A 13,424-nucleotide genomic window follows, 5' to 3' on the forward strand; every position below is an offset into this window, starting at 1 on the left:
GTGCCAGAGGGTAAGGGCCAATGGGTTACAAAGGATCTGCATAGAGTCCCCCAGAGGATTCTGGGTTTGTCTTCTTCTTGCCATAACTGCAGAGTGGCTGCCTTTCCAGGGGAGCTCTGCTGGGAGGTTTAGGCACTCTCCTTATCTCAGCAGACATCCCTCCAGGGCAGGGGCTGGGCATACCCCACCGTCTCTCATATTTACAATCTCATTTCCGCCAATGTATTAAAGTGCTCAAACACATGTTTTGGTCAAAATGACTGTGTTCACAGAGCCGTCTGCTGCCTCAGATGCTCACCTGCAATCTGCACTGTGTGCTAGAGACTGCAACTCACGTTCTTCCCAAACCAAGTCCAAACATGCTGTCTGTACAAAGGGCATGGTTTGCTCTCTCCTAAAAGAAAGAAGAGCAATAAAGGTCAGCAGGGAATGCCTCTGACTTTTTCAGTGCACCCTAAGTAGCCTTTTCTATCTACTCAGCTTTATCCTTGCAATCAAAAAGAACCTGGCATGGGGCAGAAAAAACTAGAAAATAATAGTCAAATGTAACCCTTTCCCTGGGTTATCTCAGGTGAACCACTTTGTGTTTCATTGGACTTAAAACCACCCATGAGGCTGATGTAAGGATAAACACATTAAATGTTGTCAAGCATGGGAATAGGGTCCACGTGGAGAGATCACATTTCCTTCTGACAGATTTGTTTCAAACCCTGTGAGTCAAACTGAAGAATATAAGTAAACTTAATAGTTGGAATGACCTCATATCCTCAAAGTAGACTGTTTAACATTTTTATCTGAAACATAATTTTCCAGTAAATAACTATGCAGCCCTTAGCACTATGTTTTCTAAAGCCCTACAGCTGTCAGATACAATTTACTGTTCTTCTTATATGAGTTATTTAAAAACCAAATAAAATTTTTTTTTTCTGATAAGAAACTGTCTTAGAAGTACTAACTCTAATTTGTGGTTAAATCAATCAAAATCCAATAATTACTAGATCTTGAAAGGCTACGATACAGTTAACTATTGTTTCCAGTAACTCTCACAACCAAAAGAAGGCAAAACACACTACAGAGGAAGCTGGAACAACGAAAAATGAAGAGATGCCTTTTTTTTTCCTGGCATTTCTGAGGTTTACAAAATGTGAAGTAAAATTCATAGATCAGCCAGGATAAATTGGTATCAGTTATTGCTGGAGAAATATTACATTAGCTGTAGATTTTTCACTACTGATACACTGTGCACAATCTTCTCTTCATTAATAATTTTTAAATTAATTTTTATATTGAAAGGTAAAACTCAATTAGAATAAGTTATCTTTGTATAATCCTCCCACAGCTTACTGAGAACAGAAGTATTTGGAAATATATTAACAATTGCTGAATTATACCTAAAGTTAAAAACTACTTATGATTATTCTTTTTCACTTTGAAATTCACATTCTGTACACCAATATATTTTAGGCTACTTTCACTGCTAAATATATATATATGTATGTGTTTTGTCTCTGGAAATATTATCCAAGTTGTAATATAACCCTGATAAGTCCTTTGTGAAACGCCTTGCAGAACAGATCTGCTGTTAAAAAGTCACACTCGGAAGTTCATCTTTGAACTCCTCTAGTGTGACATAATCTCAGCTGAAAAAGCCATTTTAACTCTATTATTACCAGTGTCAAATAAAATTTATGTACTTACAGGACTGAAAAGATACACGAGATGACTCATAGCTCAGGCGCTCCTCTCATTGATCCCACTGGACACTTCTAATGAAGGGGTTTACAGCTCTGGAAGAAAATGATTCCCATGCAGAAGTAAAGAGTGAGTATCACTTTAGGCACCAGAAGAACAATAGGATTATGACGCATATTCAGCCAGAAAAAGTAAACATGGGAAAAATAAGTATTCCATAAATTCTTGGCATGCAAACCCTGAGTCCTGATAATCACTCTTATGGCAGCAGGCAAGTAATTTGCTCAATATTGAGGCTCGGATGGCTTTCCTTCCTTTGTCTGAACTCTGTTTGCTGCCTGACATTTTTCCACTTCTCCGAACAAAATATTTGCAGACTGGAAAATGGCCCTTCCCTCTGCAAAGAACTAGAAATATTTGCAGTTAGTTTTGTGTTAAAATAGTGCTTTCCTTCACACACAATTATCCAAGACCACCTCTCTCTGAACCAACATACGTTTTTTTAATTGAAGTACTAAGCTATTCAGTTCTAAGTATGCATCATTTCAGCGAGTATTTAAATAGTTCTGTATCTGCTACATAATGTTGAACTTGGGTGAATTAAAAACTAGCTGAATTATCACTCTTGAAACTGAATCTTCTCTTTAAGAAGAGTATGGTACAATAAGCATGGATATATTCCTGTAGTGTGGAAATTCCAGGGTACATATGCTTGCGCTGTCTTGGATGGTGTTGTTCTACCAACATGTGTATGGATTATTAAAATTTAGGAGAGTGAATATGCACATTCATTCAGATTCTCTATTGTTAGGTATGTCCCATGCACACAGACTGAGTTCTCTGCCTCTCTGCTGATGAGGACAGGGACATATCTTACTTCCCTTCTGCAAAGTTTTAATGTGATCAAATGGCAGCATTGTTCCTTCCACTTCAGTTCTTTGTTTTTGGCTATGATGGCTCTGTAGTCAGTAAAAGTGCTGAAGATTGTATTATGGCTTTTGCAACCTTTTTCATCTTTCTTATTTCTGCTCCCTCACTGGGAGTAGAAGTCCTGTCATTAGAGGAAAAAAACCCCCAAAAACGTAGCTTTCATTTAAGAGACAAAAGAATTAAATGGCAAAAGACTAATAAAAACTGTTTAAAGTCTCATGATTTTGAAATTACAAGTAACACTTTCAGTTACGTAACTTTGTCCACTTTTTTTCCACTGCAGTCCTCTTTTCTCCTTCTAAATTAATACATAAAGACAAAAAAAAAAAAAAATGTTCAAAGTAAAAGGATGCTGTCAGAGTTTCTAAAGTTCACTGAAGTTTGCTCATAAATAAATGGAGTTGGTGTTTAACTTGATTACTTCCCTCCACCAGGGAAGGCTTATGCCACTTAACTTGTTACTTATTTTATGCTGCCTTATCTTCAGGTTTTATCTTCAGAATTATAAACATATTTCCAAACGGGGGAGGGGGGTAAATCAGTTAAACTAAGTTTCTGTTAACTACCCAAAAAAACCCCCAAACGAACTACAACATCCCCCCCCACCCCCCGGAAAACCATAAAATACCTAATTTGGATGAGAAAAAGTCTACAGTCTGCCACCATACCCACAAGAGACAGGAAGTTTTCACACGTTGATTATCCCAGGGCAGGTGCCCCAAATAGCTCAAATGTAATTACATAAGTAAGGCCTGGTTCTTCAGACAACTTAGTGCTCCTGCTTATTGGTGATAATTGAGCAAGTACTGCAGCAGAATGGAGGATACCTTCATACATAATTTATATTATATACAAAATTCTCATGACTTTTTATGGTTGCCACAAAAGAGAGGCTGTTTTCAAAAGTCTGAAAGGTTGGAAGATAGAGAATTTGTGAAAAAGAAAGACTTATCAAAGGTGCTCTTGGTGCTGTTATTAAAGCAGTAGGTGAGACTCACATGTGTGCCTTCAGTAGAACTACAATTAGAACAGTTGTTCTCAATCTGCATTCAGATTTTGCGTAACTGTTCTCAAAGTGTATTCACATCAGAGGCTGCCTTACTTTTACAGGTATATTACTGTAATGAAGGATACTGCCTCCCTTGACATCCGGTCCTGTTTGAGACATTTATAATACCTTCTGCAAATTTTGAAGCACATCTTGCAAAGCAAACCCTGTGATGAGGTGGCATGCATTTGTATCACAGTGAACTTTACTTCTACATTAAACTAACAGATTGTAGACATTTCTTTACTTGTCCATACATAAGGCTGCAATTTAAATTGTGTTTTCAACAAAATACTGGGGTTTTTTCATTATATTTTCCATTTTAAAAATTTATTTTTGTTCAGATATCAGAAATCAGGGGACTGGTGGGCAGAAAGAATTCTTTGCCAAAAATCTTGCTTTAATTTTTGGATGCCAGTTCCTTATGATGTTGTGTTTGCCATATGAACAAAGCCTTTACTACATAATCTGCAACCCTGCACAGTAACAACTGACAATCTTACATGATCAGTATTGACAATTTCAGTAATTGGTACTGGCAGCAACCTAAGATTTTCAAAAAATGTGATCCTAAAGCACTATAGCCCCAATTTTTGTTACATACATAGCTCTGATCTTAGAATACAACATTAAACATTTGATAAATGGCAGAATTCTCAATAGAGATTATGTGCTTAACCTTGCAAATTGCCTTTGAGGAGGTAGCAGGAGATACCGGATTTATAGCTACTCAGCAGGATGCAGACAGCATAGAGCAGGCAATTGCAGAATATGAAGATTGCATAATCTGGCCTGTAATTTTAAATCCAGACAAAACTTCTGTTTAGTCAAATCCTTAAAAGAGAGCAACTGAAAGATAAATGTTTGGACAAAACAGTAAAATGCTGTTTTGTAGTCTTGTACTAGCACTCAGTATACTACTTTGGCTCCTAGAAACCTGTAAATTTTGCATTGTTCTTTAAAAATTTTATTATAACCTGACTGTTACCACAGAATGGGGAACTCATTCCCCAGTGCAGGTGTTGCATAACATCTCTTTCAGCACATCCTCTTGATAGTGGTCCACAGACTAGTAACACATTACCTCCTGGCCTTGCGAAATTATATCCTGGAAAGCTTGCAAGACTTATTTCTAAAGTAATTCTACATTGTGTCTTCTATTTACCACTGTTTATTTTCATGCTTTTACAATTAAAAATTTCATACCCATAAAAAAAGTCCAGCTAGAGTCTAATAAGGTCTTGATGATTCAGTTTCAAATATTGAAACCTGCTAAGCACCATCTCTGAAATAAACTTCCACCTCAAGTGGTTTTCAGTCCATTTTGATTGTTTCCTTCTTTTTCACTGTTCTTCTCACATACACATTAGTTACCTTTTCACAGTCTAAGTGGATTTTATAAAAAGCAAACCTCCAGTCAAGAAAACTGCTGGATCACATATGCCCTTTGGTTATTTTACTGTTTTAGTCATTAACAGAAATAAATGAATGCCAAAGACTGGGCTTTGAGAACACAGGATTTGGTTGTTAGTGAAAAGGAGCTGTAAGAGTTCAAATTACAATCCACGTTTGTATTCAGCCAATAATCTACATATATCAGTTTTCAGAGTTTCATTTACTTTCCTTTTGCCATGAAAAATTTCAGCAAAGATCTTCCTGAATCAGCCGAATAAACCAGCAATTTCCCTGTATCAGAGGTTTTATTAAATATAAGGTTTTTTATAAGCCAGAGTACGGTTCAACACATGAATTCTTGTTCCAAAACAATTGTAATATTTGCCAAGTAATTACCATGTGATAATAAGTCAACGTTTCTCTATGGAAGTGAGAGAAGAGGAAAATATGCTGGATATGAATAAGTGTAGTAGATTAGACTTGGTATGTAAAATTTAAATACTTTTCCTGAAATTTCTAATTACTCACCAGACAATTTTCCAAATGCAAGCTAATATAATAATTAATTTTTTAAAATATCCCAAATATTCTGTTTTATCATTGTTATCACTAACCTTATAATTTCTGAAACCTCTCATTCTTACACTTTCAATGATCTACCAAATGCAGCTGGAGTTCTTACGGAGTAATCTAATCTAGCATATTATAATGGTAAGGCAAACTCTGAGCATGAAAACCCTTAAAGGGCTGTTTGGTTCGCTTGACCAGTTCCTCTAAATTCTGCTTCTATTTTGCGTTCCTTCTGCCATCCTTCCTCCTGCCTTTGCCTTTCTCTTTACTGTTCCATTGTACTGGAATTGTTCCATTCTCATACTGTTCCATTTGTGGCTTCTGTATCTCATACCATGAGTATAGGAAAAACAGTTCCTTCAACAGCAGTCTAATAACTATTTTCTTTCAATTCAGCATTAAGTAAATGTGGGATGTACTATTAGCAGATGACAAGGCCTGAAGAAGAGCTGAGATGGAATCCTGCAAAGGCATTCATCATGTCTTCTGACTGCTCACCAAAGTTAACTTGGTTGAAAATACAGAAGCCAGTCCCATACAGGACTAAACACCAAGTCACTCAAAACCAATTGTCTCCATCAGAACCTCTGCAGTTTCCAGTGTGCAGGAGCTGACAAAGCTACAGCTAGGTCCTAGGTGGGACTGCCCTAACAGATCCATTTGTGCCAGCTGCCAGTGTTTAGTCATACATTTCTACTAACCAATCCATGTGGATTCCAGGTGGATAAAATACGTTTTACCAAAAGGTGCTGCACACCCAGCCACTAAATAAAGTGAATATAAAGTTTTCTTTTCACCCATTCCAGGGACTGGAGCTATATACCAGTCCTTTCATATCTTTAGGCTGTTCATACTCCTCTCTCCTCTGCCTCTCCTTCTCTCTCCTCTCCTTTCCCTTACCCACCACCAAGATAAGTCTCTTCAGGCCTAACTGGTTCAGATAAAACAGCTTCCAAGTGTCAGCCAATTTTTTTCCTATTAAAAGCTGAAGATCATCTACCATTCCTAAACAGCTTTATCTGAATTGGATTCTCTCTCTGAATCCCATCACTGTGCAGTTTTAGCAGGCTGGCAGATTAACAAACATGGGGGTTCAATCTCTCCTTATAGCCATTGCATTTTGAGTATTCCCGGAACACACAGCAAATGTGAAAGAGTCCTGTTCCCAGTCTTTTGCCATTAGTTGTACTTACTGGGAGTTTTTATGAATGAAAATTTTATTCTGAACGACACTGTACTGGTATTGGAAAATATGAATGGAAGCATGAACATGTGTAGCGCTGGAAAATCAACACGGGCATTTACTCTGCATAAACTCCAACAGCTCTGTCAGCATGGAGAGCTAAGATGGTGTAAAGTCTTATTTTTTGCATCATTGATACAAACTTTTTACGCAACTCAACCTCTGCATTAGCTGAAGCTGACAAGAAGGAAAGAAGCAGTAAGTACCCCATCAAACAGTTATTCTTTCAGAGAATGCCACCGTGCCAGATTCCATTTTGCACTATCAGAATTCAGTTATTTACCAAGCAGCAAACAGAAATGCATATAATGCACATATACACATATGAGTGGGTTTACTAGGTAAGTACACGTAAATATAGAAAAAAAAAAAAAAGAGTGTAAACAATTTCACTTAGCTATTATCAAAAACCTGAGAAGCCTTTGCTAGAAATGGTGCTCCCTGGGCACTGCTGTAGAAGCCGGGAGATGTAGAAAAAGAGATGCAAAAGAGCCGCAGCTCCCATACAGTATAACCCAGCTGCCCTGGAGCCAGTGACCCTCAAAGCTGGGCTCTCCAGAAGATCACCACCTAAAGGGTAGGGACAGACAGACTAGCTCTGCCCCAGGCAATCTTCTCCGGGCAAGCCCTGCCAGAGCCGTTTGCCGCCGAGAGCTGCTCCTGCACAGGTGGTCCTGCAGCCACTGCCCCTTTGGGCCAAAAATAACTCGCGACCCCGTGGCCCTACCTGCGCCGTCAACCTCCCGCTGCCCCCGGGGGTCTCGCAGGTGGCTCAGCCGCCAGGGCCTCGGTCCAATTAGCCACCGGTGCGCGCCCCCGCCCTTCCTCCGCCACTTAAAGCGCGGCGGGCCCGCTGCTGAGTAGATCTTCCCGCGGAGGGGGACGGTCGTGGAACGAGCGCTTTCTCGGCGGTTTTTTTGGGGCCTCTTGTTTTTTTCTCGCGGTGAATTTGGGGCAGCTTTGCTTTTGGCCTCCATCGTTGCTGGAGTAGCCGGCCCTTCCGCAGAGCCGCTCCGGCCCGCTGGAAGCTTCCTCAGGCGGTGCAGCCCACGGGGTGTGGATCCGGGCCGAGCCAGGGGAGCGCGGCGGGGGCACCATGCCTGCTGCCTTCTCCGACCGGCGCCTGGGGCGCTTGCTGCCTCTGCTGCTCTGCATCAGCCTCTTGGAAGGGAGCCCTGCAGGTAAATGTAAGCTCTCCCCGGGCCGGGCCCCTCCGCCCTCCGTGTCGGGCGGGCCGGAGCGAGGTGGACCGGAGCACCGCCTGGGAGCAAAGGTCCTCCTTGCTCCGCAGCATCCCCCCGGCTCTCGGGGGGACGCAGCGCTGCCCCAGCACGGCGGCTGCATTTCGGCCTTGCCTGTGGGAACAGCTGAGGCGTTTCTTTTTCTCAGCGGCCCCGACCCTCCCTGGCGCCTGTGCCTCCCTCAGCGTTCGGGGTTCTCGTGGGACAGCGGGGATCCGCTCCCGATGTCCCCCGGCGCCGGGGTGGTGGGCGGCAGCAGATGGGCTGAGCCGCATCGGCGGTCAGCCGTCCCGTAGCCTTACCAGCTTCTCCTTCACTTACCAGAAGGTTTATTAGCTGACAGGTGTAGGACTAGGAAGGTGAGGTGTTGTATCTTAGTGCAGTCTTATCCTTACTGAGAAAAGCGTTTAAATGCTGAAAAAAACCCCACCCAACCCCCTTCCCCCCCCCCGATGAATAGATTACATTATTAAGATACCAGTGTGGCTGGTAGGTTGTGGGGGATGCTCCTTGGGATTTTGTGTTGCGTTTCTAAACGTAGCATTTAAAACCCGTGAAGAAAGAGGAACTTGAGCCTTCTGGACCTCGTTCCTCCTCTAGTAGCTTTCAGCAGTTCAGGAGCAGACCAGCTGCTTCTCGGGAAATACGTTCTCATTTCTAAAACTAGTGGATTTTTGTTTTGGTTTTTCTGAGGCATTGCAGAGTAGTAGAGAATGGTTATAGAAGGAATTACTGGGTTGCTGATGTTTGCTGTGAAGGGTGAGATTCTTAGAGTAGGTCGTGCCAAGGCCAAGAGTTCTCTTCTGTCTGTGTGTGCATACTCTTAGGTGAATATCCGTGCTGGGACTTGATTTCATTGTGGTTTAGCTGCATTTTCAGTGTGTGAAATACAAGTAGTTGGTTTTTTCTGTCTCAGCTGCACTCCTAGTACCAAGAGGAGCAGTACTGCTCCCTAGGTGATTGTACCTTCCGTGAAATTTCTAGTAGTTTCACATAATTTGAAAGGAAACATACTTCTCTAGTCTTGTTTGAAATGCATATTTATGTATGCACACAGAGAAAAATCTACTTTGTAGTTCTTAAGTCTTTTTAAAATACATGTGTATTTATGTACACACACAACTTGAAGTCCTTTCTAACGGCTAACTTAATTGAGAAGTTTTTTGAGTGTAAATGGTCTGGTTTTTGTAGGAATGCGTGAGTCAGCATATGGCTAATTGCCATAAGCTATTTATTTTTGATAGCTGTTACTGCCAAAAACCATACCTGATGGTGGCTGAAGCAATTTAAAGTTTATGTAAAGTGGTTGGTGAAATGATAGCCTTTCACGAGAAAAAAACAAAGCAAACAAGTGAATCAAACAGCTAAACTCTTATTTGTATTTTCAAAACTTGCACAAATTACCATCTTCCTAAAGTGGTGGGTATCATTTGTGGTTTTGAGCAGACATCAGAAATAAGGCACTAACTTTAGTAATTTTCATCTGTATAGAGTGAAGCTGTTGTTTTTCAGCCTTCCTCTAAATGTTTTTATAGCTGTATGAACTACATAGGGAGGCATCATACTGTGGTTTCCATGATGGTTGAAATGAAAAAACCCTTTACTCTTCCATTGGTTATTAACTAGATGGGTGTAAAGCTGAGCACAGGGACTATCTACGCAGCTGCAGCAAAGAGAAGTTCATGTCACCTGAAGAGAGAAGAATTAAAAACTCTTTTCTAGTGAAGTCCAGAAACTGTGTTTTGGAGATGTGAGGGTTCTTCAACCAAAAGAAATGCTTGCAGTAAAAGTAAGCAGAGGGAGCACTTGCCACACAAGGATTGAGTTGCAGAAAGGTGGGTTACATGGTCTGCAGCTGGTGAGGCAGATGCCCCAAAAGCCCTATTAGATTTTTGTTTTGAGATGGTATCTTAAAGAAATACATATTTTGTTATCTTAGTCATGTAATTGTTTAGCTAATTGTTTTGGAAAAATCTAAACTCCTGCTTTTATTTTGTATTGAGTTAAGGGTAATTTCTAACTAGGTGTCACAATGTTGTTCAGAGCTTGTTGCTTGCTTTGTTTACCTTTGTGGTTGTCTAATTTAGTTGCAGCAAGTGCTCACAGATTGATTTAGGAAAAGCAATTCCACCACGTCTCATCTCTCAGCTTCTGCTCCTGAAGAAATCAATGAGCTATGAGTATAGAACACACTTGATTCCTTACGGACTTTGCTTCCAGGTTGGGTTTTTCTGGTTTCACTTGAGGGAATGGCTTTTATCAGGGCATTTGGAAGGCCTTAATGTTGATCCTCTGATGTCTTTGGGGCATTGGGAGGTTCTGGTGGCTGGTTTTGGATGCTGCTGAATGCTTGTGAACTTAAAAGTGTATGGTTGATATTAAATTAAATAGTAAAATAAAGATGTTAAACCAAACTGTATTTCAGCCTTTTCTTAGCTGCCTTTCTAACTGAAAGAGAGAAAATAGATTTTTAAGCCTGAAATTGCTCTGCTAATAGTAAGCATGATATATCTATACTTTATTCCCCCAAAATATTGGCTGCCTTTTGAAGCAGAGGTAAGGTAAAAAATGAAATTGACATCATACTCTTGCTTATTCCTTCCCACATGGAAATTAAGGAAATGAGAACTCAACAAGCTACCACACTATTGATTAAGTCTGATGCAAAACAATTATAGGCTAAGGCATGCAGCCATGACTCAATAGCTAGAGAAGTACTCCATGTGACTTGCTTACATCATTGCGTGGCTTGGTGACACTAATGATGCAGTGCTGGCTCATCTTGATCTCCAGTGCTATTCAGCAAGTATACATGAGAGGAAGAGAGTGGTGCAATGTTAGCTGTGTTTTATGTAGTTTGACGTGGACAGATAAAGATTAAAGATCTGGAAGCAGTGGTGACAAAAATAACTGTACTTGACTTTTTTCACTTGATACATGAATCAAGGAAGAAAGCCAAGATGATAACCCTGTTAGTATGCAAACCACATTGCAGGTTATCTGCCTTCATTGCAGAGAGATAACAGAGCTGCTTTACAGCTTGGCAGTGGCACCTTCTAAATTTATCATCTTTGGTGATTTTAATTAATGTGCAGGTGATCCATGACATGCTTAGAATGCCTCAAGATGCTGCAGTTATAAAAATTCATGGACCTTTCTTCAGTTTTACTATGAATATCAGAAAAATAATAGCTCACCTTGCTCAGTACCTCTGTCAGGCAAAGAATAAGATTCAGTCTTCTTGCTGTCTGGCTCATAAGCCAGCACATCCTCAGAGCAGATTTTTTAAATTCCTTTCTTAGGTGAAGGGCTGGAAGGGAACAGCTGGCTGTGGGATCAGTGGACTGATAGGAAAAAGTATGGAAAAATAAAAAGGCTGCTGTTAAGAACTACTAATGCTTATTTTTTTTCTTTTAATCGTATCTTTTGGCTACCTTGTTTCACTCTTGATCCAAACTGGTTGAAGTTTGATGGGCAGATTGAGACAGCAGATGGTGCAAGCTGTGATGGAGTAACTGTGTGCCTGAGGTGCCAATGAGAGAATCTATAGGTTGTGTATGCCTTTAGGTGCTGAAATGGGATAGGAGTGTTAGTAGTGTTCATTTTTAGGAAATGGCAGAGTGCTGACTTCACCTCCTGCTGAAGGGCATGTGGTTCTCAAGTCTGAATGCACATAAAAATACGATGTAGATTTTCACTGTTCACTTAAGAGTTAGGCTAGATCCTTGTGGGTCCCTTCCAATTCAGAATATTCTGTGGTCTGTGTTTGTTGCTGTCTTGGATGTCCAGAAGAGTTTATGATGCTAATTTCTCCCCAGTGCAAGACTTTAATTACAAATGCAAAATACATGTCCTTTTACCCTTGTGTGACTAATGGCTGAATAACTTCCCCTGAGTGCTATGGCAGTGGAACATGTCCTGGAATACCTTTGTCAGTGAAGATAGTTAGTACAAAATAAACACTAGTTCTGTCACCCAAATGTGGAAATAAAGGAATGAGGAGACATTTCCATTCTTCTAAAACGTCTAGGTATCTTGAGTTCTTAAAAGAGTGACAGAACTACTAAGCAGGTCCTCTCTGCCTCTTCCTTTGCTCTTTCTTTTTCCAGTCAGGAACATAAAGGAAATTAGCATCTCAGCTGGTTCTTGTAAAAGCTGTATTACAGGAGGAGGATCACATTTGCAGTGGTATTATGGAAAATGGAAATAATTGTTAGCATTAGATGTTGAAGTTAATGTTTGATGCAGATGTCTTTTTTTTTTTTTTGCTTAACAAGGTGCTAATGGAAGCAAAGGTGGCTTGTTCATTGCTTTTTCATCACACTAGACTTGTAAAGTTGTCATGAAGTTATTCTATTGGAAAATCTGATAATCTGTGTTAAAAATAATTGACCAGTGTCAGTAGCATAAGTGGTGTTTTAAGCCCATGAACAAGGATGTGAGTACAGTTTATAAAGTTGCTGGAACATTCTGAAGAATGGCTTTGCCTGGCTGTAAGCTAACTGCAAGAAAAGAACTCTGTGCAGAAATTAGAATAAATATTTCCTCTATTCTTTAATCTTTGCTTGCCTAAAGTGAGCTGAAGAACTAATGAAAAACAGTTCTTGTGCATCTTCTAATGTGTATGCTCAGAACGTGAAGTAAAATGGAGAAGAGCTGAGGTGAGGATGTTCTGCTGGAATTATTTTCATGAACTAGCTTTTTGTAACTCAGAGTTTCCTTAAACTTTTTCTGTTTGGTTGGCTTTTTTTTTTTAGGTCCAGCTATGACAACACAAGATTCCAGTCAGACTCAGGTGAATTCTGTGACTAAGGGGAAAGCTGGACTTAATGAATCATCTGGTAATTGTTTTATTTCAGTATACCTCAAAGTATAGTCCTTTTTCCTGTTGATATTTGTTTATCATATAGAGTTTACATTTTCACACTTAAGTGTCTTGAAATCAGACTGTGACTTTGTGGAAGAAACAGAAGTAGATACAGCATCTAGACCTTTTGAAGCCACTGCAAGAGCTTGAGTGTTTTAAGTATCTTCAGGACTGGAAAAAGCTGTGCAACTGCAAGTTTCATGATCTGTTGTGCTTAGGCATATATGCCATACAAGCAGGCAATGACCATGGAAGTCAGGCAGCACCCAAACAAGTGCCACTGCAGGGAGATTGCTCTAGTTTTTAGATGTGATAATTTTTAATAGGAGAGCTCCGTATGCCTGTGTGTTAGTGAAAGGTATAGTAATGCCCTTGCATCACTGTGCCTGCTAGCTTCATCTTTTGTAATTGTGGCTGTGTCAAAACTGCCTGTTGTTC

The 13,424-nt window shown here is 40.2% G+C and overlaps 1 protein-coding gene and 1 long non-coding RNA gene across 4 annotated transcripts in view; one reads left to right on the forward strand and one right to left on the reverse strand.

Moving 5' to 3' along the window:
• LOC104686652 lies at positions 1-8,523 on the reverse strand. The gene is made up of 3 exons (XR_005603862.1): positions 8,441-8,523; positions 1,699-1,787; positions 1-394 (listed from the first exon to the last, which is right to left on the reverse strand). It is a non-coding gene; the product is annotated as an uncharacterized LOC104686652 (long non-coding RNA).
• The window catches only part of EMB (embigin), a 25,527-nt gene continuing 19,721 nt past the window's right edge, over positions 7,619-13,424 (forward strand). Inside the window, exons 1-2 of one of the 3 annotated variants that reach the window (XM_039567348.1) lie at positions 7,620-8,059; positions 12,877-12,960. In XM_039567348.1, coding sequence (XP_039423282.1) covers positions 7,975-8,059; positions 12,877-12,960 — 169 coding nt within the window. In that variant the 5' untranslated portion in view covers positions 7,620-7,974. Of the gene's footprint in view, positions 8,060-9,866; positions 9,955-12,876; positions 12,961-13,424 lie in introns of those variants that run through there. The other 2 variants (XM_010395246.4, XM_039567349.1) reach the window with 2 other exon arrangements.

Source organism: Corvus cornix, chromosome Z (genome assembly GCF_000738735.6).
Source record: "Corvus cornix cornix isolate S_Up_H32 chromosome Z, ASM73873v5, whole genome shotgun sequence".
Classification (NCBI taxonomy): domain Eukaryota; kingdom Metazoa; phylum Chordata; class Aves; order Passeriformes; family Corvidae; genus Corvus; species Corvus cornix.